The 23,245-nt window shown below is 37.0% G+C and overlaps 1 protein-coding gene across 1 annotated transcript in view; it reads left to right on the top strand.

The window, feature by feature from the left end:
• Positions 1-23,245, top strand: part of brinp2 (bone morphogenetic protein/retinoic acid inducible neural-specific 2) — a 209,121-nt gene that overhangs the window by 110,299 nt on the left and 75,577 nt on the right. Inside the window, 2 exon segments of the mRNA XM_038718847.1 lie at positions 13,432-13,622; positions 15,658-15,839. Of these exon segments, the coding sequence (XP_038574775.1) occupies positions 13,432-13,622; positions 15,658-15,839 (373 nt within the window).

Below are 23,245 nucleotides of genomic sequence, written 5' to 3'. Positions count from 1 at the left end.
TTTTCAGGATTGATACTGTGGAAAATGAATTTTAAAACCGTTTGAAATATTAAGAATCAATATCCTTCAAAAAATATTTTTGACAACACTAGCTCACAGTAATAACTGAAGGCAAATCTTACTGCTGTGGCTGGACAGTAAGAAGAACAATAAAACATGCTACCTGCCCACCACCAAACAGCAACAAAGTCTGCGACTAGCTGCCATAATATCGGTAGTGCAGCTTCAATTCACTTATAGATTTATACCATACCATACATTTATATAATTTATTGCTTTTTCTTCTCTAAAGTATAACCAAACATCTACTGATCTCACTCTAAATGTGGTTGGTTGCTTTAAACAATATATTGCAGCAAGCACTGTGTCAAATTGGAAGTAATATAAGAGTGGTTGCCTCCTATTAGAAGGACGTTGCATTCGTCAGCCCTGCCATTATCAGGTTCTAATAACTGTCATTCTCCAGAGACCTTGGCGTCTCAGGGGCAGCAGACAATCTTCACCCCATACTAGTGCACTGGAATTGGATTGTAATTGGTCCTCATGCCCACATGAGTGTGCATGTCTGCGTGAAGTATATGAATGTGTGTACGAAATGGCATCACACCAGGACATAGTCGACATGTCGCTGCCTAATAAGTGCCAACACCAGATCTGTGTTTTAACATGTACTGATTCAATTATTGAATCCCAGCTAGAAAAAAAAAACCTACAAAAAAGTAATTCTTTTTGATTCTGCAGATTTTCTGTGGGAAAATGCCTCCAGAGCAATACAGTCTGAAATTACCTGCATGTGTATGCTTACTACCTGTGCACTCTCTCTTTTAATTTAGCAAGAGTCAATTTGAATCATAATTCCGTGGCTCAGTCTCCATTTAAGTGGAGGGTGACAATTGGTGGTGATGGTGGAGGTCTCTAACAATGCCTGATGTCATTTCTTGAAATTATTTGAAAATAAGAAAAACAGACATCTCTCTGTTTTGCTGTTGTCCACAGGCTGAATTATTTCATTTTCTGAGCAATTTTGTTTTTCTGACAGGGTATGTTTAAGTGGCACAAGAGAGAAGAGGAAAAAATGGGGGCACATGAAGTGGACTATTGAGGATGGATCAGAGAAAGAGATGCACAAACACAAAATAGTAGAGGTGTAAACAGATAGATTATTATATATTATTTAAATATAAACAGATAATGTGCTCTGAATAGATACGAACAGCATCCAATTTTTTGTCGGCAATATTTGTCCCCACCTGTCACAGACATCATACACATCTTGCACAAATCAGCAGAATTCACTCTTTACAGTGGTAACAGTCAAGACCTCCGATATCCTTTTAGGATGAACATCTATCTATAACTTGTCATTATAATTTATAATCCAGGCTCCTAATCTTTAAATTCTGATTTGGTATCAAAGTAATCTACTATATGTGATTGCTGCATGGACAGTACCACCAAGTACAAAGCAGCATGACTCTCAATGATGACTTGCCCATAGGCTAAAAATACAGAGGCATAGATAGTTAGATTTTCAGGCTTTTTGCGAGGTTCATCCACATTTTTTACCAGGAGACCATCTTGTGGTGGGATCACACCAGCGGAAAAGCCTGGCAATATGTCAACTGAGTGCTCAATAGTCAGTAATGCATTATTACATGAGTTCTCAGTATGACTTAACCTTCATTTTGTTCTCAACAACAGGTCTATTCAACTTTTAAATCCCATCCCACCTACTTTGAAGTTACTCTTATTTTAACAAGAATGATGTCAGGATGAACCAGGCCTTTCAAAATAAAACCGCCCAGGCCGCAACGGTCCCTGTGATCAGACATAAACACCTGGCAAAGTATGCAAAACCGCTTATGTGCCATGACATTCTGTTTGCAAAGGTCTAGGGTGTATGGGAAATGGGGTTTGTTAAAGGCCGCTAAACAGAAATACTAAATAATTAACAAAATTAGATATTTTTCAAAAAACGTTGAGTAATTAACCAGGTCATTGTTAATGCTACTGCTGCACAAAAAGACAGATATAGGAAAAAGAAACTGGTGCTAATTGTCAAGTCAAGTCAAATTTATTTATAAAGCACATTTAAAAACAACACACATTGACCAAAGTGCTGTACATACTAAAGAGCAGATCACAAATAAAAGAAACACCAAGATAAACAGCAATGCACACAACTCATCTTTCGCTAAACCTTCTCATTAAAGATCTGCGCAAACATGTGCCTGCAATCTACAGCCACACTGTAGCCCATTAATTGTGTCACCAGACCTAAGAACTTTTGAAACTTTCTCACCATGTGATTTGGGGGATACCTATGCACATCAATAAGTAATCCCCGCTTTGCCGTAGGAGTTATGAATAATGCAAATGCCCATATAGCTGTGCCTTTTCAGAAATGTAATACTGGAAATTCACAGAAGTACCACAGACAGAGACAGACAGAGCGTATCTCAGCAAATTAACAGTGGCAGGGCACTTTTTATGTCAAAGACCCCCAAGATATTTAATTTTAGTTTCTTTCAGAACAATTATTCAGCCTGAGAAACAATCAAACTGAAGCCTCCTCATTTGAAATGAATTCATTTTAATGCAGAATGGGTTATCTCATGCTGATGTGATAGACCTCGTCTCTCTTTTGGGGACTAGAGGAGTGGATACAAATATTAATAAACCCCAAACCTACTTTTTTTTAGTTTGCAAGGGAAATAGGACACATCAGCCTCCTGTCATACGCAAGCACACACACACACACACACACACACTGGGAGATTGGCTACAGCACAGCTCTCAAAATAGCTAAGAGAAACAGCAAAAGTGAGGCATTCATCTCCTTGATTTCTCCACTATGATACTAATACAGTAAGGCAGGTAGGTTGGAGAGCAGATACAGAGCTCGTCACGCATCCTCTGGGTTAACTTGTTTTTTGTTTTTTTTAAGTCGTCTGCAAAATGTGTTCAGAATGCCTCTCTTAAACTAACACTGAAATAAGCTTGATGTTATCAAATCAACACCACGTAAGGCCTATATTGTTTCCGTATGAATCTACAAATAAAGCCAGTGGAGAAGACCTAAATGTTAGGAATTTCTTTTTAGAAAAAGAAATAGCCTTTTCAGCCAAAGTACTTGCACTTCAGCTTCTTGAGAGAAGTGTTCTACTAGTTTTTGTCCTTTTCTATGCAAAAACAAAGTGTCCCATACACAGCAGTTTTAGAAGGAGAAAGAATGCACATATGGATGTTCTGACATGCATTAATATCACGGATATGTTCCCTGATGCATTCATGTGCCTTGTTCTGTGTTTATGTGACCTCTGCATATTCCTGCACATAGTGTTATAAATGAGAACGAACATATTATAGTTTACTCACGCCAAATAACACAATACACCAGGAATCCATGCCTCAAAAAAATGCTTCAGATCTCTTTTCATATATCATTTGAAAGGATAAAAACATAGATTCTGTCAATTTTAATGGTATAAAAAAACTACAAAAAAGCAACATGGAGAAAATATTTTGACTGAGCTAATATCAATTCAAAAAACTACTTCTTTGTAGAACAATAACTTCAAAATTTACAGTTTAGTTGGTTTGTACATGTAGGGATAAAGGGATAGCAAAGGCTAATAAAATTAATGAATGGAGACAAATCCTTGGACAGATTTGGTCTGCCAGAATTTTTCAACGATGTGCAACTCAGAAGTCTAATCCTAACTTCTGATTTATAGTAAAATAAGTAAGTAAAGTGTTTCCTTAAAAAAATATATAATATCAAACGTAAAAGTACTCCGGATGTAGTCTTAGTCGCCTCAGTCAGTATTGTATTATTATTTGTAATATTGTTAGATTATACTAAATGATGCAGCATTTTAATATTGTAGCTGGTCAAAGTGGAGTTCATTTTAACTACTATATATATTGTTGGAGGGTTTTTTCTGTAAAACATTGAATTATATTTTGTTGCTAATATATTATATAGTTTATGTATAAAGAAACTAGTAACTGTATCTGTCAGGTATTAATAATGGAATAAAAGTTTAACATTTCCCTCTGAAATGTATATATGGCAGAATTAAATAGATTATGGAAGTGTAAAGTACCTCCAAATTGTATTGCAGGACAGTGTACTATTCCAGTGTTATGTTCCATCATAGCGTTATGATATATTTACATATTTTCCATTTGATCATTGTTATAACTTGATTATAATTACAAGTTTCCACTAAGAAGCCATAGACAGTAATATAAATTGCCCAGAACTAAAAATGGCTCCTCCAATTTGCTGCAATCATGTCAAATCTCAGCAGCGTCATTGACATATATTGTTTAAAGTGTGGTGTCTTAAGCCAACAAGATTCAGCTGAAGCATGACAAATTTTAAAAATAGCTGACAGAGACACTCAACCTAGATACGCCAGCTTCGTAAGTAGGCAGGTGATGTCTTGTACAGATTTAGGACACACCGTGCAAATTTAACATTACCACACGTTAAATTGGTTTGACTTCCCCTCCATAATATAAACTCCAAACCTGGACAGCTGCATACTTGAAACTTACTCAACCAACTTTACTGTGCTTACCTTAAAATACTATGGAATCAGTCACAAATCTGTTTGAGTGATATATAATTTAGTCGACAAATAATCCTTAGCTTTCCCTTCATGTCACAGCTCCCATTAGCTGTCATAATGCGATCACCATTCGGGGTCCCTGGCAGTCAGCTTCCAGTTTAATTCCTTTTAGGAGATGTATAATGACTCTGGTGGGAGCAACTCAGACATCATTAAAAAATCATGCACTGGCTTCCACCCTCCAGGCTGGGTGGAGGGTCTATTTCTAGTGGGCTCCCAAAAGACAGGAGGGAGTTTTAATGAACTCAGATCCCAGGGCAAGAGGATGGACTTTTTGATTCGGCGCCAGGCTGAAAAAGTAAAACAGCCCTTGTTCCAGAACAGTAGAACTTTATTATTATTTAGAGCATTTGGGAGTAATAACGTTTGGTTGAGTGTTTGGCAAAACAGTTTGAGAAATGTTATGTGGCAGCTTAGAGATTCAGGGGGCTGTATTCATGGACATGTTAGCTTAAAACTGACTGATGTATGAGTAACTAAATAATGGGGACATCAGTTATCACCATCATGTTAATCCATATTCTCGCACTAAAACCAGCCAAAATAGGTCATGTAATGTACCACCAAAGAGGTGTTAGTCAGCAGTAAAAATTATAAAAGCATCAACACGCTGAAGCATCAGATGGTGGCTATAATACTAAATTTGACCACCAAGTTCCCATGCTGACCTTCTTCATGTCCCAGCAGGGTGACTCATCATGTGCATCATCCTCAAATACGTTTTTACAAGTAGGCTCAAAAATTTTTAATACTTTTTAAAATTAAAACTATAACAACTTAGTGCAGCATTTGGTAACACATTTGACATGTAGCAAATAATAATAGTCTGCTATTAAACAATTAAGCTTGTCATCCATAGGAACAAACTCAACTGTGCACCCTTAATAGTTAGTTTAAAGGACTTAGTTTAAAGGACTATACCAGCTGTGTTTTGGCTCCTTAACTATAAATTATGTTATGTTATTATGAGTACACTCGACTTTAGGACCAGCTAGTTCTGTCAATTCAGATTAAGTAGTTATGCTGTTTGTTTATCAACATTAAAATGTCTAGTTCTGTCATAAAATAGTGAAAACTATCACAAACACACTCAGGTATTCTTAGCTGAACGAAACACTATATGAATAGAGTCAAATCTGGCTGAGAACCTTTATGTTTAGGTTAAAAATAAATAAAAAAACAAAGAAAAAGAAAACACTACTAATTTTGTACCTGTATTTTCTGCAGTTATAATTACTTGCAACTGTGTCCTTTTCATCCCTTACTTATTGTATCTTTTGTACTCTGCTGCAGGACCAGATACCCTAGAGCATAATAAAAAAAAACAATTTGAACGAAGTGGTTATAATATATCTCCCCTCCTCATGGATCAAGGCTCATTTCCATGGAGGATTGGTTGTGAGCAGTGAAGCACAATTTTCATGGAGAAACTTGAAGGTTGTGCGCTCCACCAAACACCAACTTCAGAAATGGTCCAAAATAGTATGTGGGTCACTTCTTATTAATAGGTGAGACTGTACCTGATTCAGGTGAAACTGCTCATTATAAAGTTTCTGCACTGTTCACTTTCAACACCACAAACCTCTCATCATGACTCAACGCTTGGAACAAATAGGCTTGTGGTGTACTGGGGGTAGAGTGTAAAAGTGCATACTGTGAACTGAACTTGCAGTTATTTCCTTTCTTGCAGCTTCTCGCTCTCTATATCTTTGTCTCCTATTTTTTTATGGAACTCTCAGCCTCATTAACTTTCTACCTACCTGAAAACATACAGACAATGGGTCTGTTCTGTTTTCGTATTTCTGCTCTTAAATAGAACAATGATATTAATAATAAAAATAATAATAAAGTCACCTTTAATCAATCAGACTGCTTGAGAGAGCGTAGAGATCTGAAGAAAGTTGCCAAAAATGTTTTTTCCATCTGACATCCAACCACACACCTCTCAGCCACAAGATTTCTCAGCTAGCTACCCACGATCTAACATCATTAACTTGTCACATCAAATATGCGATAAAAGATAACTGAATAAGTAACACAAAGACCCAGAATTGCTTGGACATTGTATTTTTTTTTTCACTGTACCTTTAAAAGCAGCAATAATCAGTAATTGTATAACAGTGTACAATGTGAAAGTGCACACAGTGATGAGCAACCACTCTTATCAGAGAATTATCATATGAAGTTCAGATACCGCTACAGTACTATTGATACCAATGAACATAGTGGAGCATTTAGAAGTTAACACGCCCAATCTTTCCCTACAAGTTTGGGAGAGAGTAGATAGAGAATAAATAATGGACTTACATGCATTAGATGGACAGAAACATTTACTCATTTGGCTGACGCTTTTATCCAAAGCGACTTACAATTGCTATACATGTTAGAGGTCGCACGCCTCTGGAACAACTAGGGGTTAAGTGTCTTGCTCAGGGACACAATGGTGGATGTGTCACAGTGGGAATCAAACCCAGGTCTCCCACACCAAAGGCAAGCATCTTATCTATGTGCCATCACCACCCCTACATGACTGTAAATGAATGATAATGTTGGTCCATGTCTGTTGGATGTGTAAATAAACAACTCTTAAGTTTGCTATACCAACTAAAAAGGTCATGATATGTCAATGTTGTGTTCACAGCTTGTTTCCGATGCCCCCAAGTGGCGAAAAATCTGTTATTGCAGGTTTAATTTAACTTTTGCAGGACTTGGGGATCGGGGGGGGGGGACCAAAAGTATATGATGTGTGACTGAACAGGCATCTACTGCCTGAAGAACATGAGGCCCAATGTTACAGATATTCCAGTAACATATACTGTAAGAACATATTTAAGGTAATATAATCACATGCAGCAAAAAATTTTCCCCCACTCTTCACTGGCCAGAGAAGAGGATCCCCACTCCTCACAGCTGCACTGATATGAAGTTCAGCAAATACATCCACCCTGAGACCAGTCCATTACCCTCTCTATCTGACAGCTAATAACATCCAGGTGTTATTTTCCAACATGTTGCCAGAATGGTCATCTAAGGCAAATTTTTGCATAGGCAGCTTTCTTGTTCTTTTTTTTCCAATTAAAGTAAAAAAAATCCCTCTGCTTCAGCCAAACCAAGTGCCGGAGCTGCAGGTGCAATCAGCGCTGTGCTAAAACCTTTTAATTAACACCATCTATCATCATTAGCCAAATAGTCAGCCAACAGTCTCACCGTTAACTCTTAGAGAGTGAAGCGAGGAGAAAAGTAAATGATGCACTGCTCTTCTTTGCTTTTCGCCCATCGCCGTCAGCGCTCCTTCCCCGTGCTCAGTCACTGTAGAGTGGCTCAGAAAACACATCAGTCTAAATCAGCTCCAGTTAATCAGTGTGCAACTACTGGCCGCCATCCTGTGACTCGCTGGACTAAATACTAAGCTAAAACTAATGCCTGCTGATGCATGTGATAGCTGCAGACTAATTGTTATAGTTTGTCGCATTGAAATGAGATTGACCTTTGGTTTGGGATATTTTTCATGTAACTGCTGCTGGAATTGGAATAACCATATATAAGCATTGTAACTGAAATGACTTTGGCCATTTTGTTTCACTTAAAGTTGTGAAACCCTATAAATGTCTAAATGTCATGTCAGAATGCATTTATTTGACTTTTTTGGTATTTTTTCTCATGTTGCACACTTCGTGTTTTGTACAGACCAAAACATTGCGTAAGCAGTATTCAGGCAGTGCTACATACCTGTCATTGAGTGACTTTGGGCCACTGGATTTCTATAATTTTCTGGAAGAGAAGTAGGACAGTTAGAGTATGTATAAATATTGCTGCTAGCCACTTGACTGAACAATAGATTGAGTATGTGGTCAAGATGATGGTTTAGTGTTGTGCTTTGCATTTGATTCTAAATGAAGAGAGAGGATTAAGCTCCTTATACTGTGCCTCACATGTCTGTGATCATGATGAAGTTTCATTCAAAAACTATTTTTGAAATTAATAAAACTTTATGAAAAAAGATATACCCAGGATGTTTATCTCATGTTCATTCAACTCTTCATTAGTGCTACTATGTCTCTTTTATTGTTTACTCTTTTTTCTATGCTTTTTAACTCTCTTTTAACATTTTTAATATACATTTTTACATTTGTGACTGTTGCTTTTTTGCATTTTGCAGACATAATTTTTAATGCAAAATTTGCTCTTGGCAATGTAATGTTTTACTGCGCATTATACCTATACCTATATAATAGAGTATGTGACAAAAGATTGATTGAATTATTTAATTAATTAATATTTATATTTGGGGGCAATGGAGATGCTGCTCCTACAAGTGGTAGAAGCAGTGCACAAGTTACAGCCCAAACCACTGGGTATAGTATTAAAGAAGCTCAGATTTTACATACATCAGCTTACATTATCACACTGTGAAAACACTTGCTGGGTTCTTGGTCCCTGGCAAGAGCTTTCTTTTTTCAACTTAATATAGATAAATCACTCAGTAAAAGGAACCCATTATGCTTTTCCTAATTTTCAGTCATATATATACTCTAGTGGAATCAGAATAAATATTGAGCACCCTTTTACCAACAACAAAAGTCAAACATATGTCTCTGAAAACATAAAAAAAGAGCACATCAATCATTTATTCAGGAAATTGTAATGATTAGGTTGCAATAATCCATGCATTGCATTGGATAAAAATAGGTTACAAGAGAGACTAATAATGTCCCTGCTATTGTATCTACCTTTTGTAACATGAATGCGGGAAATCTGTAAAAACAAGCAGGGGTATGTTTGTAGCAATGAAGCAGGCTCAGTGTGAAGGAAGCTGTGCTACAGTCATGCAGTGAAAAGTGGAGATGATGAAGTTATCAGCCTGGATAGAGAACGATTTCTTGGATTGACTGTAATAAAAGGGTATACTGTGCATGCAGGTAGAAGAAAAGAGCATGAAAATGTAGATAGAGTAGGTGCACTTGAAAAACATCATAGTTATTACTCATATTGCAGGAGTGGGTGTTTCTTATGAATACCCTCCTAAGACGGTGATGGCAGTCTTCTCCACCACCTTTGACTTGATTGAGTCATGTTAGCACCCAGTAAAGAGCAACTGAAAAGAACAAGAAAGAGGGTATATGTAAAAGAAGGAACATAATACTGTAGCATCAGTGTTTGACTACCCCACTAAACTTTTTTATTTTGTGACCATATTCATTGCATGAAACAAAACACTGTTCTGCTAGTCCATTCACCAAGTGTCCCTAACTTCCCATAGTCCCATAACATTTCCTTCGTATAGTAATTCGTCTGTATTGATCTGTTGGGGCAGAAAGGTTTGACTCGATTAGACAGCCTCTCTAGCATGAAAACAATAAAGTTCAAATTCATACCTTACTGGATTGACCTGGTCTGTTACAACAGTAGCATAATATAACTTAGAACCATGTATATACAATATAGGTAGTCCCAGTATGAACCTGCTATCATTCTCAAGCTAAATGGTCTTAATAATTTGAATAAGTAATGACTTAAACATCCTGTCAAACAATTTATTCAGCTGACAGTAATAGTTATGATGATAATATGTAAATTGTGGGTAAAATTTTTTTGGGGTAAAAAATTGGCGCTGCCCCCCCCCCCCCGACCCTGTACGCAGAATAAGCGGTTGACGATGGATGGATGGATAGATATTCACAGTATACAAGCTGATATGGATAAACTAATGGCTACACAGTGCAGACGAGCAAACAGAAAGCAAAGGTTGCTCTAGCAACTCTTGTGTTTTTAGTCTATTTATCTTTTTCTTTTTCTTTTTTTACACATTTTGCTTGCAGCTCCAAACTGTGCCCTCGGACTCAGTTTCTCTGGGTTGCTCTGCATTCATGAAAGAACAATGTGGCCAGAGTTAATGATAGCTTGTACAAATTGCACTGTGACTGTGGCCAGGCTACAGACATTAATTGGTGCATTATGTGAGAATGAATCTCCTAATGAAGCACTAGTTTGACCATGTGCTCCCGGGGCCCTTCCTTCTGAGGAAAGCTTTGTCATGGTTTGTGATAAATGGTTACAAATCTTAGCGTTTCTTTGAAGACTAATATGCAACGCAGCAACTACAAACTAATTACAGCCCATTGCTCTCTTTACCATAGTCCTGTCTGAATTCCCCTATGCATATCTATAGTGTATTATAACGAGAATTGGCCTATTGTATGTATTCTTGAGTAGTCATAATGCTGTCAACAGCATAATTACAGTATCATGTTGTTGGTAATAGTAAACTATTGACCGCAAAAAGGTAGTGTAAAAGCAGCCAGTGGGAAACTGAGACAGTGATCCAGTATATGTACCTCCCTGTGTGTGTGTGTGTGTGTGTGTGTGTGTGTGTGTGTGTGTGTGTGTGAGAGAAAGAGAGTAGGCGTTCTCATGGGAAAACATTGTGTCACTGCTAGTATTTTGTTCAGAGGGAATGTATACATAATGTGCTAATATTCAACGCCTCTTGTTTTGCCAGCAAATTTATGCAGATGAGGTGAATCTGTACTTTTCTGCTGGTATTTGCATAATCTTCACATACCTTGGGGTTCCAATGTGGCAGGACTGAAGTGATGAAATGATTATCAGCTACTTGAAATGGATTCTTTTTACCAGTCTCATCTCTTCCTCTTTCTGTCACTGTTGACCAGTTGAACTGAAATAAGGTCTTTGCCAGCATTTGGCTGGACAGCTAAGGTGTACAAGAAGTCTTGTCATTTAAATGTCGTTCAATTCCACAGTATTATGACCAGGAACAGTCAGTTCACAGAGATTCCTTAAAGGATAAGGCTGTTGATGTTTTTTATTTGTCAACAAAACACCAAAAAACAACATTAAATTGATCCTACTAACAAGTATGATGTGTGTAGTGTATCTATAGCCGAATATATCTTATTCCTCTGTGCTGTCGAGCTCCATTGTTGTCAACAAACTATGAAAACACACCAATGACCCATATTGTTTATAGTGTTTTTTCATTACCAAGATCATGGGCTCTGTAGATTATTGTTTAATTATTGAGTCAAAATTGCATTCACTTCTGTCATAAATACTGAGGAGAGCACCAAATCTGTAGCTAAAATAGTCCACAACAAATACATAATTTACTTAATTTTGTTAGAAATGACTGCACCTCCTTTATCTCCTTAACGCCTGCATTTCTTTACAATTATATAAGAAAATGTATTATTTTTGTTTTCATTTGCTTTCAAGCTGATGCTAAATTAAGCGGAGATTATTAATTTATCTATAGAACATAGAAAATATATAAATTCAGGTATGACGTAGATGACGTAGGTTTGCGAGTTAGCGACAACAAGCATAAACAAGAAACTAGTGCTTGCAAAAGGTTCCTAGGTACGTATCGACTATGCGGTGTGATGCAAATTTGCAACAATCTGCGTTAAGGGGTTAACTTATTTTGGTCTCCCCCAACCCTGAGAAAAAACAGTTAGGTTTTTAGCTACTAAATGCACCCATATGTTCACCAGCTTGTTAATAACTGTGTCTGTCACTGGTGCTGGGCAGGTAGTGTACAGTGGGTTTTCCAGAGCTTTTCTAAAGAAACCTGCTGGCTGATGCTGCTGAAAACAATCAAAGAGAGCTGTGAAACTGGAACAGCATAGTTAAGTTATAGGCTGTAAAACCAAAACAGTGAGTTAAAAGACACTAAAATGCTCTGTAGAGCTGAAGGGAACTACTGGGTGATAATTCTTTGTGGTTTTGTCACTGCGAACGACACATTTCACAAAACACATTTGACCAATTTTTCAAATTCAAATATTTTTTGTTGTTGGGGCTTTAAAAATGTTTAACTTCTAATGCAGCATTTTGATAATCATATTTCATGGCAGTGTCTGATTTAAAGTTCCTAAATATTGATACTAATTATATCACCAGGATTCAAAAGCAATCAAATCAAACTTTGAGAGCTTAATCAACATCCCACAGGTAACAACATCAATTAATTATTAGTAAATTAGTTTTTGAGATGTCATGGAAATAAATGTTAACAAACAAGACCACTACTGAGGATACTGACGGGCTGAACTGACTTTTATGTTGCAGTAATACGGAGCAACTGGATTGTATTTGGTGGAAAGAAGTGTTGGGTTAGAAGGGCAGGAAGGGAGTCTTTTTAAAGCACAAAAGTAAACAGTTATTGCCGAGACAGGCATGCAAGAGTGACCTTACTCACTTACTGCCACTTCATGGCTGGATTGCTATTGGATATCAAAACAATATATCAAGCAAATTGCAGATGACACCAACCACCTCAGATGGTTTGAGAAAACGTTTGTCTTGCTCATAGTCCATGTAGTCCCTCCAGACGAGTCAAAAATTTCAGCAATTACCAAGGCTTCAGGTGCATTACCACCCCCCTATGGGCTAAAGTGGGGCTGACTGTGATTTGCATTTTAAACAGAGGCAGATTGCAGTCAGATTTCTGATGGGAACGGAGAAGAATATATGCGGATAAGAATAAATAAAAGTGTATAGAAATAAATTATATCCTAATACAAGACACTGGAAATGACAAAATGGGCCATTGATTTTATAGAACAAATCAGGTATAAGAGAAAAATGTTCATAAATGTGTGACAATTTGAGTCAGAATACATTTGACCTCCTTTTATTCTGGCTTGCTGAAGTACCTTCTCAGACTCTTTTGTGTGTGTGAATGTGTCTATATGTAATGTAATGTGCTCTCCTTCTCAAATTAGAGTTAAACCGAGTGTGTATTCACCTTTTAATGTATTTATAATTTCAGGGAGTTCAGCCACTGGAAAGTGAACAGCCTGGCAACAGAGAAGAGAGATTTCCTCAAAGCTCCATTGCCCTTAGCGCCAGAGTTCTTACGCAACCTGCGGTTACTGGGGCGACGACCAACCCTGCAGCAAATCAACGAAAACCTCATCAAGAAGTATGGGACCCACTTCCTAGTTTCTGCTACCCTGGGAGGTAAGGAAGGACTGCAGACGCCACACTCACTTTTTTTCTTGGGTTAGGAAGTGTCACGACACACAAAAATAGATGAGCTACTACTTTAGGTCTCCGAGGACTTCACAGTAAAATACACTAGTTACAGCCTATGTTGTGTGAAGGATCCATATACTTCCTGTTTTTTTTAAACAAAAAATGTCAGGTGAAAAGCAACTGTACCACACCTTGCACCTGCAGCATTCAACTGATGTTGTTTCCTCAGTAATTTTCCACTCATCCTTTCCTCTGATGAACATTGCGCACAGCTGCAAGAGCCTTACGAGGCAGAAAAGAGATTAAATTGAACCGTTTTTTTTAGCATATGTCTGTTTTTATTGGATTTCTTTTTTCCTCTCCGAGGAGAGAAGTAATTTACAAAACAGAAACACCAGCTGTATAAATCATGTGCGCCTCATAAAACATGACTGAGACCTGTGTTACGTTTAGAGCGACAACCTCATGATATTGATACGCTGCTGATCCTGGTCATCAGATAGCAGGCCGGATATATGAGCACATTTTTACACTTGGCAGTTTTTTATAATGGGACTTGTAGAAAATTGATAGTGAGTATAAAAACATCTCAGCATCTAAGCATCTATTTAATCAGAGTCAGGGGGAGACTTACAAGGCCAGGTTACTCAGATAAGTCAAACCCTGTAATACACAGTGAATTTATAAAATACTTTCTCACTTTTGAGAGATATAATGGACTTTAAATTATGACAAAACACTATCATTTGAAACCAATGTTACCCATACATCTTGTTAAGCAGGCCATGGTAGCTACTGACCCTTCACACACTGTTCACATACTACAAAAATCCTGTTTCCTTCGCATACAGTCTCATAACAATCTGATATTTTAGTGATGTGTTAGGTTTGCTTTCACAGACACCTAACTTTGTCGCCACTTATCACTGGATGTATGCACTGGCGCATCAGCGTGGGAGCACAGATGAATCCAGTGGCAGACAGATAGACTCTGTATGTAATTAACTGTCTCAACTAAATGGGCAGAGCCAATCTGCATACTGAACAGACTGTGGCTGAGTGAATGCCCACATCTCTCATCTCAGTTTTTACTCTTTTGTTCTACTGTTTTCATCTCTTTCTTTCTTGCCACGGTTACATTGAGCTGTTTTTGCATAAATATTAGCTGGGTTGAAGTGAATTTATTCCGATATTAACATATCAAAAATAAAAAAATGTAAATAATTAGTCAGTTAAATGGTACTTTTGGGAAGCTAAGCAAAGAAGAGTTCCTGGTAATAAAAACTTCAATTATTTGATTATTAGCAGAAAGTAGTGTGCTTGACATGCACACCGACCCGTTACATCGTGTACCCCCCCCCCCCCCCCCCCCCCGCATTACGCTCCTCTCCACCTCCCAAAATATATTTTTAAGTAAAAAAAAACACATTATGCTCATTAACAATTAGTGCATCCGCGGTAATGTTGATTGATGCGCCAAGCATGCAAGGCGCAGCTGGTCCTGAGATTTCTCTGTAGATGTCAGTAGGTGCTAAGGGTATTGCAACAATTCCCCCACCTCCAGGTGGCTTAGAACATTTGTATTGTTTTGTTTAGTTCTGTCGTGTTATACCCCACATCTCCCAGTTCCTGTCCCTTGCAATATCTTTTGTTTTAATTATTGTGAGCAGAGTGAGTTTCCCCAGATGGTTCCCTGTAACCTATTTCCTATAGTGTCCTATAAATATATATATATTATATATATATATATATATATATATATAATATCATTTCCATTAGTTGCCGTTTATAATGACTAATGAGTAAAAACCATCACGGGACATGAAAAAATACAACCTATTGTGTTTTTGGTAGGACTTCAGTGTTAACAGTCCTATAATTGTCCAATTAAAGGGAATGGAAGCGTAATATTATTCAATAATAAGTATTATAAATACACATTTTTTTTCGTTACAGTTCACTGTAAAATAATCAAATAGAGTTCAGGTGACTGAAAGACTGACTAGATTTTGATCTACAGGGGAGGAGTCTTTGACCATTTTCCTGGATAAGCAGAAGCTGAATAAGAAGTCAGAGGGTAACGGCAACAGTTCAGTGGTGTCTCTGGAGCTGCTCCATCAGCTGGCTGCTTCCTACTTCACAGATCGCGAGAGCACCCTAAGACGACTGCACCACCTCCAGATCGCCACCTCTGCTATCAAGGTACTGTCAACATGTATGCAGGGATGTACTTGCTAAGCCTACTACAGTACATATTATTTACTTTCAAGCTGTGCTGTAAAATGTCTGTTTCAATATACGGCACCTATGCAAATGCGTTGTTTATTTGCTATATGCACAGTCGTGTTTGCAGCTCTCCAGTTCCACAAAACACCACCCATCAAGGTAGACACGCAAACATTAACACTCCTTTGGGATGTATTACTCTGTGCTGCATCTATAACAAGTAGTTCTGCTTGCTCTCAAGGTATGCACACAAACAATCTTTTTTAAAGATTATTTTCAAGGTGCATCATTGCTCAAAAGCTGGGGCAGAGACGAGAGAGAGCTTGCAAGGACATTTTTTAAAAATGGCAGGCTGGATTAAAAGTACATTGTATACATTGTAGCCCACAGAGGCACTAAAACATGGCAAATGTCAAGTTTATTTAAAGTCCCAGTGGGAATCTTTTATTTATATATACTGTACTGTACTGTATACCATCTGGACTTGGTTACAGGAAGTTGTGTGCTCTCCTCTAGGTGTGCGTGCACTCTTATCACTTGAGGTTTAAAACACCTGGCAATTATCTTTAGTTTTGCAAAAAGCTGTTTGGTTTTAACACAGCATCTTTTTATAGCACATAAGCCAAATGATTTAGTTTACCTGCACACTCATCACTTGACTCCCCGAGATGTGTCATCTACCCAAAATCCACCACCAGGCTTTTACTAGCTCAACATTAAATGCAAAGATGAACAGTTTTGTTAAAAATCCACTCAGCAAACACAGAAACCTAAATCATATTATCTCCTCTGCATGGTTTTACCTGGTTAAAATCTTTTTTTCATATGGCAACTGGCAGCAAAGCATAACCAAGTGATACATTTTTCACATCGGAACAGATCTGTTGGCTTTCATGCGGTGACAGCAGGTGTGTGGGTGGGTGGACTGTGCTTTCATGCTTCAACTTAAATAGCAAATCTGATGGAAATGAGTAATTGCCAGTAAAGTGTCAGCATTGTGTGTACCTTGTATAAGGTGGCTCAATTCCAAGTGCCGTCGCTGAAAACGCTGTTTCTGGCTTGCAGTATGCAGAGGTGAGATTGACCATTTTTGTTCCCAGTAGTCACTTTAAAAGCAACACTGAAGCACTTTGCATGAAATGTATTTTCATGCAAAGCATTGGATGGTTGTGTATAAGAAACGGGAAACACAAAGGTCTCCTGGACTCAACACAAATTGCTATAACCTATATAGAAAAGTTTCATTAGTATAAGAACATGAAATTGAATTAGAATTTATATAACATAATTTTAAAAAAATATTTGTTGCACAACATTTTCACAACATATTTGCTACAGGGAATCTGAATCTGAGTGAAAACAGCATCTAGACAAACTTTACTGCAGTGCAGGTTGTACTCGCAGTCAAAAAGAAAAAAAGAAAACTTCTGCAGGCTGAGACCAACAACGTTTGTATTGACAAGCTTTATCACAAAAAACGGTCACTTTAATAAACAAGCAAACATAACAAATAGGAATTTTCTTGCTTACTGAAGTATGCTAAGTATTTAGGCTGCATCTTATTACAGCTGCAACATAAGGCCACAAAAACACATTATCTGCTAAGCCTGAATTAATTATGAACTACTTAGTTTGACACATTTGTGTCTGTGGGGAGAGGCTAATGAGTGACTGTTGCAATAAAACTATCCGATATCTTTCACAAAGAAGTCAGCAATTGTAGATAAGTAAATAGCGATCTGTTTTCTGCATCAGTTAGTCTGATTTCAATCCATCCAGTGATATTCTGTGAAATACATTTTGTACAAATTCAGCTACACACTGCTTCTCATGCCTACCTAACGGCATGTCTTCAGTCAAAATATTGACAGTCAGTTTCTGACAATTTGTCAGATCCTGGGGTTTTGTCTGAGTGGAGCTGTGTTTGTCAGAGTAAGGCAAAATTCAATATGATATGAAGAGAATTTAATTAGACTAAGAGGATGCAAAACGTGACACGATAAGTTATTTTTACAGTGGTGGAAAATAGGGATGTCTTTAAGGTTCTACAAATTAAGGATGTTGAACATTAATATAGCAGCAAACAGTGATTTGCTATGTAAAGATATAGTGGAGTAATGGCATCCTGAACAGAGTAATCTGTAATCTGAGCTCCTCTGTTCTCTGCTGTTCTTTTTTTTTTGGTAGTCACTTCTGAGTCCCTCCTTTTGAAACTACTAGACTCTAACCTTTAATAGTACTTTTGTTGCCTAAACCTAAACCTAAGCAAAGTCGTTTTGGTGCCCTAGTGTTAATAATTACGCTACATGGATTTTGGTCACTCGTCAGATTATTGAAATAGCTTCTTACCAATCTGATACTATTTTAACTGATGTGATTTTAAAGTAAAAGAAGTAGTAATAACAATAACTCTAGTAAACTTAGAGATGAACAATTACAAACCAGTCAACAGTAGCAGTAGCAGACCCCATGGACCTCAAAAGTCCCGGGATTATTGTGTCTGTTTACATATTATACAATTATATAATTTAACAATTGCACATTTGTAATGAATGTTTCTTGTAAAGGGCCCTTGTGTCAAATCTAGTTTTAAGATTTAGTTAGCTGGACCTCCAAAACCGTCAGGTGTTAAGTTACTCTTTAAGGAATATACATCATGAGCACAATAAACAGTAAACAAAGAGTTGTCTATGAAGATTCTCAGTCATCCAGGTCATAGTTATCCAAAGTAGGTTAAAGTCAAGGGCAACTGGACGATACTGGAAGACGCTTCGTCCCTCATCCAAAGGACTTCTTCAGTTCTGACTGACTGGCAGGGAAACTCTATATATATAAACTATATAAACAAAGAGTTGTTTTTAATCAGATTTCTTCAAACTAAATGGCACATACAGAAAACTGTGGCAAAAGCTGGATTATCAACCAATAAAACAGGCAACTGACCCGGGCTCCAGAACCTTCATGGCCCAAGATTGTCTGTGTGACAGGTATTTTGTGGTAATTTTATTTTATCACATTAGTGAACTCAAGAAAAAAACTTACTGGTAGTTACTCTGCAAAATCACCATTACTGTGGGTTCCTGTCAGGAAGTGGAGAAAAGGGACATAGCTAAAAAAGGAAGAATTGCTGTAAAGTGCATGATGGAGAATTTCTACAGTACGCACTCTAGTTTCCCTCATCTCTGCTGCACCAGCTGTCAGTAGCAAGGACAAACCAATGACTCCAAACTATTTTAAAGAGTAGAAAGACCTCCTGTCCGCCCACTTCATACATTTCTTGCAGTTTTGTGACGGGTAAAGTTTATCAAAAGTAACATAAAAAGGAGAGCTAGATGCAACAGCATAACATAAGGAGGGGAACCGAAGCTGCCCCAAAGGTATTATATGCCATCAAAGAAAGAAACAGAGTTGTCACTGCCCAAGCTCAAGAGACTCAGACTGAGAGGAACAAATCAACCTAAATTACAATTCAATGCCTTTGTTGTCAGGTGAAAACGTTTTATTCCAACAAAGTCTTAAATGAAGAAAACAACATTTCCATTTTTGCAAGAATACAGTACAACATTCAGCATGTGTTTTATTAAATTAAAATTAAAAATTAAATAAAAATAAAAGCCAAATAAAAATAAAAATAATGTTCCTTGCTTTGCCCATTTTGTGTGTGCTCTGAAAAATAAAGAGTGTAAAGAGTATAAACAGAGAGGAAAGTTGTAAGACCAGACAAGGGCAAAGGCGTTTCAACGCTGGAGAAACCTCAGAGCACAGAAGTTGTGTATTTGTTTGGCAGTTGAGCTCAAATATCAACAATCCTTCTACAGATTCACTTACTCTCCCTTTAATAAATTTGTGTGTTTGTCCATACTTTCCCCACTGGTTTAGAGTTGGCAGGCTTAGTTGGAAAAAGGTGACGTCACATGCTTCTGTGCATCAATCAGAATTCAGCAACATTTGAATCAGACAGTTTGACAATCAAACTCTTGCTTTTATTGCTGCTTATTCAGTCATGAACTCTCTTACAGAGAAAATTTGTGGGTGCTTTAAATCTTCTCAAGTCTATTGTTCCATCCATGTAGTCATTCATTTTCTGCTGCATATCAGGGTCAGAGTGACAGCAGGCTAGTCTGCCATAACCTCCAGCTTCTCCTGAGGGATCCCAACACATTTCCAAGCCACATGAGATACACAGTATAATCTTTCTAGCATGTTCTGGGTTTATCCCCGGGTCTCCAATAACTTGGCAATGCCCAGAAAACCTGCCAAAGTTTACATGGGTATGATATATATATAATATATATATATATATATATATATATATATATATATATATATATATATATATATATATATATATATATATACTAATATAAATATATAAACTTTGTAAAAACTTTTAGGAATTTGGACTTCAGCTCTTCAATACTTCTATAACTAAGCAATCTAATGAACTCATATTACATGAATAAACAAATGCATCCAAAATGGTTATACATAGCTTAAAGACTATGCAACATATGTGTATATTTGTTTTATTAATTGTCATCAGGATTAATAATTTAATGTCACATTAAAATCAAAATCGCATTCAAATCAAAAAATTTTAAATGCTCAAATGAAACTGATTACCTGTTTATGATCACAGGAATAAAGCAGCTGTTCTCCTTGGAGACTCACAGGCAGGTAAATAGTCCTGTTGTTTGGCAATTACAAACACCAAGTGATTTTGCACACCCGCCTACACACACACACACACACACACACAACTCCCACTTGAAGAGAATCCTTTACATGTTCCTGCTAAATGAGGATCTCTAGTATGCAAGCCACCTGTCGGGCCGTGTTCTGCCAGATCAACTAGTCACCCAAGAGGAAGCGACACTGAGTGGGATGTACTTGACCTGTGTCCATGTGCGCCTCTGGGCTCTTTGTCGCTGCAGCACCGAGTAGGAGGTGGGAGTGAAATACATTATCTTTATCTCCAGCAATAAAGTGGAGAAACCTCAATCACATATCCAAAATACAGTTATGTGAGACAAAAAAAGACCTTTGTAACATCTCTGAAATGAGAGAGGATCTGGCTCTGTATGATGCAAGGAAGGCAGAGTATTTTTATCACAGCACTGCAATTGTCAAGAGCCAAAATCAGCAGGGAAACTGCAGTCACCCCACGATAAAACCACATCATGTTGTAGTAAAAAGCATTTTGTAAATTCAATTTTTTCTTCGCCATATACAGCGATGAAGATGAGGAAAAGATAAAATTATTGTTATTATTGTTGTTACATTACTCTCCCGAATTTCTTTATGGTGTAAAAATTACATTTAATGTGGAGGAAAAAAAGGTAAAAAAAATAGCAATTTTCATAGTCCCTAGTATGTATGTAAGTATGTATATAGCAGTCGGTGTTTGGGATGTGAGGAAACAAAGTCATAAATTCTCATTTTTTATTGCATACAAATAGTGCATTTGTTAGGGACTATTGCGGACCAATACATATTTGTGCTAGCGAGTATTTACGGCAACAACACGGTGTGGGACTGATTCAAAAGAAGCTACAGGGTATGTGGTTTTGTGGAATTTGTTGATAGTAAGAACATATACAGAGTGGCCACTTTATTAGGTACACCTGTACAATATTTTGCAATTTAATACAACAGCTCAGCCGTTAATTCTACGTTTTACAAAGTTAATCAGTTTTTGATGACATTGTTGGGAATGTGTTAATTTAATTATATTATTTATGGCACTATTTATTATTGTCGTCATTATGAAGGGTGGGATTGTACTGGGCTACATCATATAGAGAGGTGTTTAAAATGGTTTGCCCTTCCCATTTACATACAAGAGGGTGGCAGAAAATAAGACAAACAAAATACTATTATAAAAACCATTATGAAACACAATTGAATAATACCTATATGATAAAAATAGACTTTATGGCTAAACTCTGGATTGCATTAGATTGTACAGGTGTACCTAATAAAGTGACCACTGAGTGTAGAACATTACATGCCTCATACTTTAAATGAGAAAAGTAGTTTTAACAAGACGTGCAAACTTCTGATGCATGCAGCTTAAATAAAGAGGTTACATCAGTGTAAGAACGTAAATTATGGTTTTTAACAATTTATTAGTTGAGTAATGTAATATTACTGCTGCAATAGGAGCAGTAATGCATAACTTCACTGCAATAAAGAAATTATATTACCTGTTTCAATAATGCACATTGCTGAAAAAAATCTAAAACAAAATGGTCCAGGTTGAATGATACTCTAAGTGAAGGGCTCTTGGGAGTTTTCAGCAAAGGCAGAGAAGGGGGTGGGAGCCCTCAGGTGGATTATCATCTAAGTTAGAAACAAGCCCAGCGTGTGTTCAGTGTAGCACAGCTGAAATGAAATGCATTACCTCTAAAGCTTTCATGGTTTCTACAAACAAAGAAAGTGAAATATATATTATGGTAGACTACGGGGAATACATTGTGATCGTAGAAATCACAATTAACTTTAGAAAAGTAGAGATCAAGCAATAATTGAAAAAATAAATACTCAAGATTTTTTGCATTAAGTCATAAATACTTAAATCTACAGTAGAGCCCATCCAATATGGGATTTTTTAAGACCAATACTGATATCAATCTTTGAGGATTTTAAAATCCGACATACCAAAATATCGGCTGATTTTCCGTGTCTTTTTGGAAACATATAACATAAACAAAGATTATGCCTAACATTTGTTATGTTATGAGATGATACCAAACTAACAGAATGCTAAACAAAAGTACAACAAAATATATATAAGTTTTAATAAATAAGAGTCAAATGTTGAAAACTACAGCATTACCACCAATGAACATTAAAAAAAATAGTGTATATATTGTGTGGGCCTGCCAAACAGGAACTATAAATTAATAAAAAAACTAATATACTACTAGTAGTACTAACTATATTAATAATAAGAGGAAGAATATTAAGAATACCGTATATTATTACCCTTCTTCTGCAACAATAAAGTTAAAAGGACCATCGCATTGTGTGATGATTTGCGGGGAGGGGCTTTTCTCTTTCACTCTGTTTGGACACAACTCACAAATGTGCCGAAAAGTATGTCATTTAAAAGACAAAATAACAAACAGCAGTGATACTATTTCTAATAGTGGATGGGCAGATTTTGATATGTCATCATGTGGGATGGGAAATCTTGGGGTTCCCGGGGCCTCTCTGAACGTCATCCTGTGAGTCTTGTACTCGACAAAGTCGTCAACAATCTGCTCTTGGTTCAACTTCTTTGCTTGACTATTCTCAGTTCATATTATAACCAGTCTGCTTAGCCTCTGTGTTCCAATAAAACCAGTCCACCACTCATACTGGTTTCCTCCTGTGGTCAT

The sequence above is a fragment of the Micropterus salmoides genome, unplaced genomic scaffold, assembly GCF_014851395.1.
Source record: "Micropterus salmoides isolate LMB-PRFRI ecotype aquatic unplaced genomic scaffold, ASM1485139v1 Ms_hic_scaffold_14, whole genome shotgun sequence".
Lineage (NCBI taxonomy): Eukaryota > Metazoa > Chordata > Actinopteri > Centrarchiformes > Centrarchidae > Micropterus > Micropterus salmoides.
The sequence above is the reverse complement of the archived record's forward strand: the minus strand, read 5'-3'. Positions and strand labels throughout refer to the sequence as shown.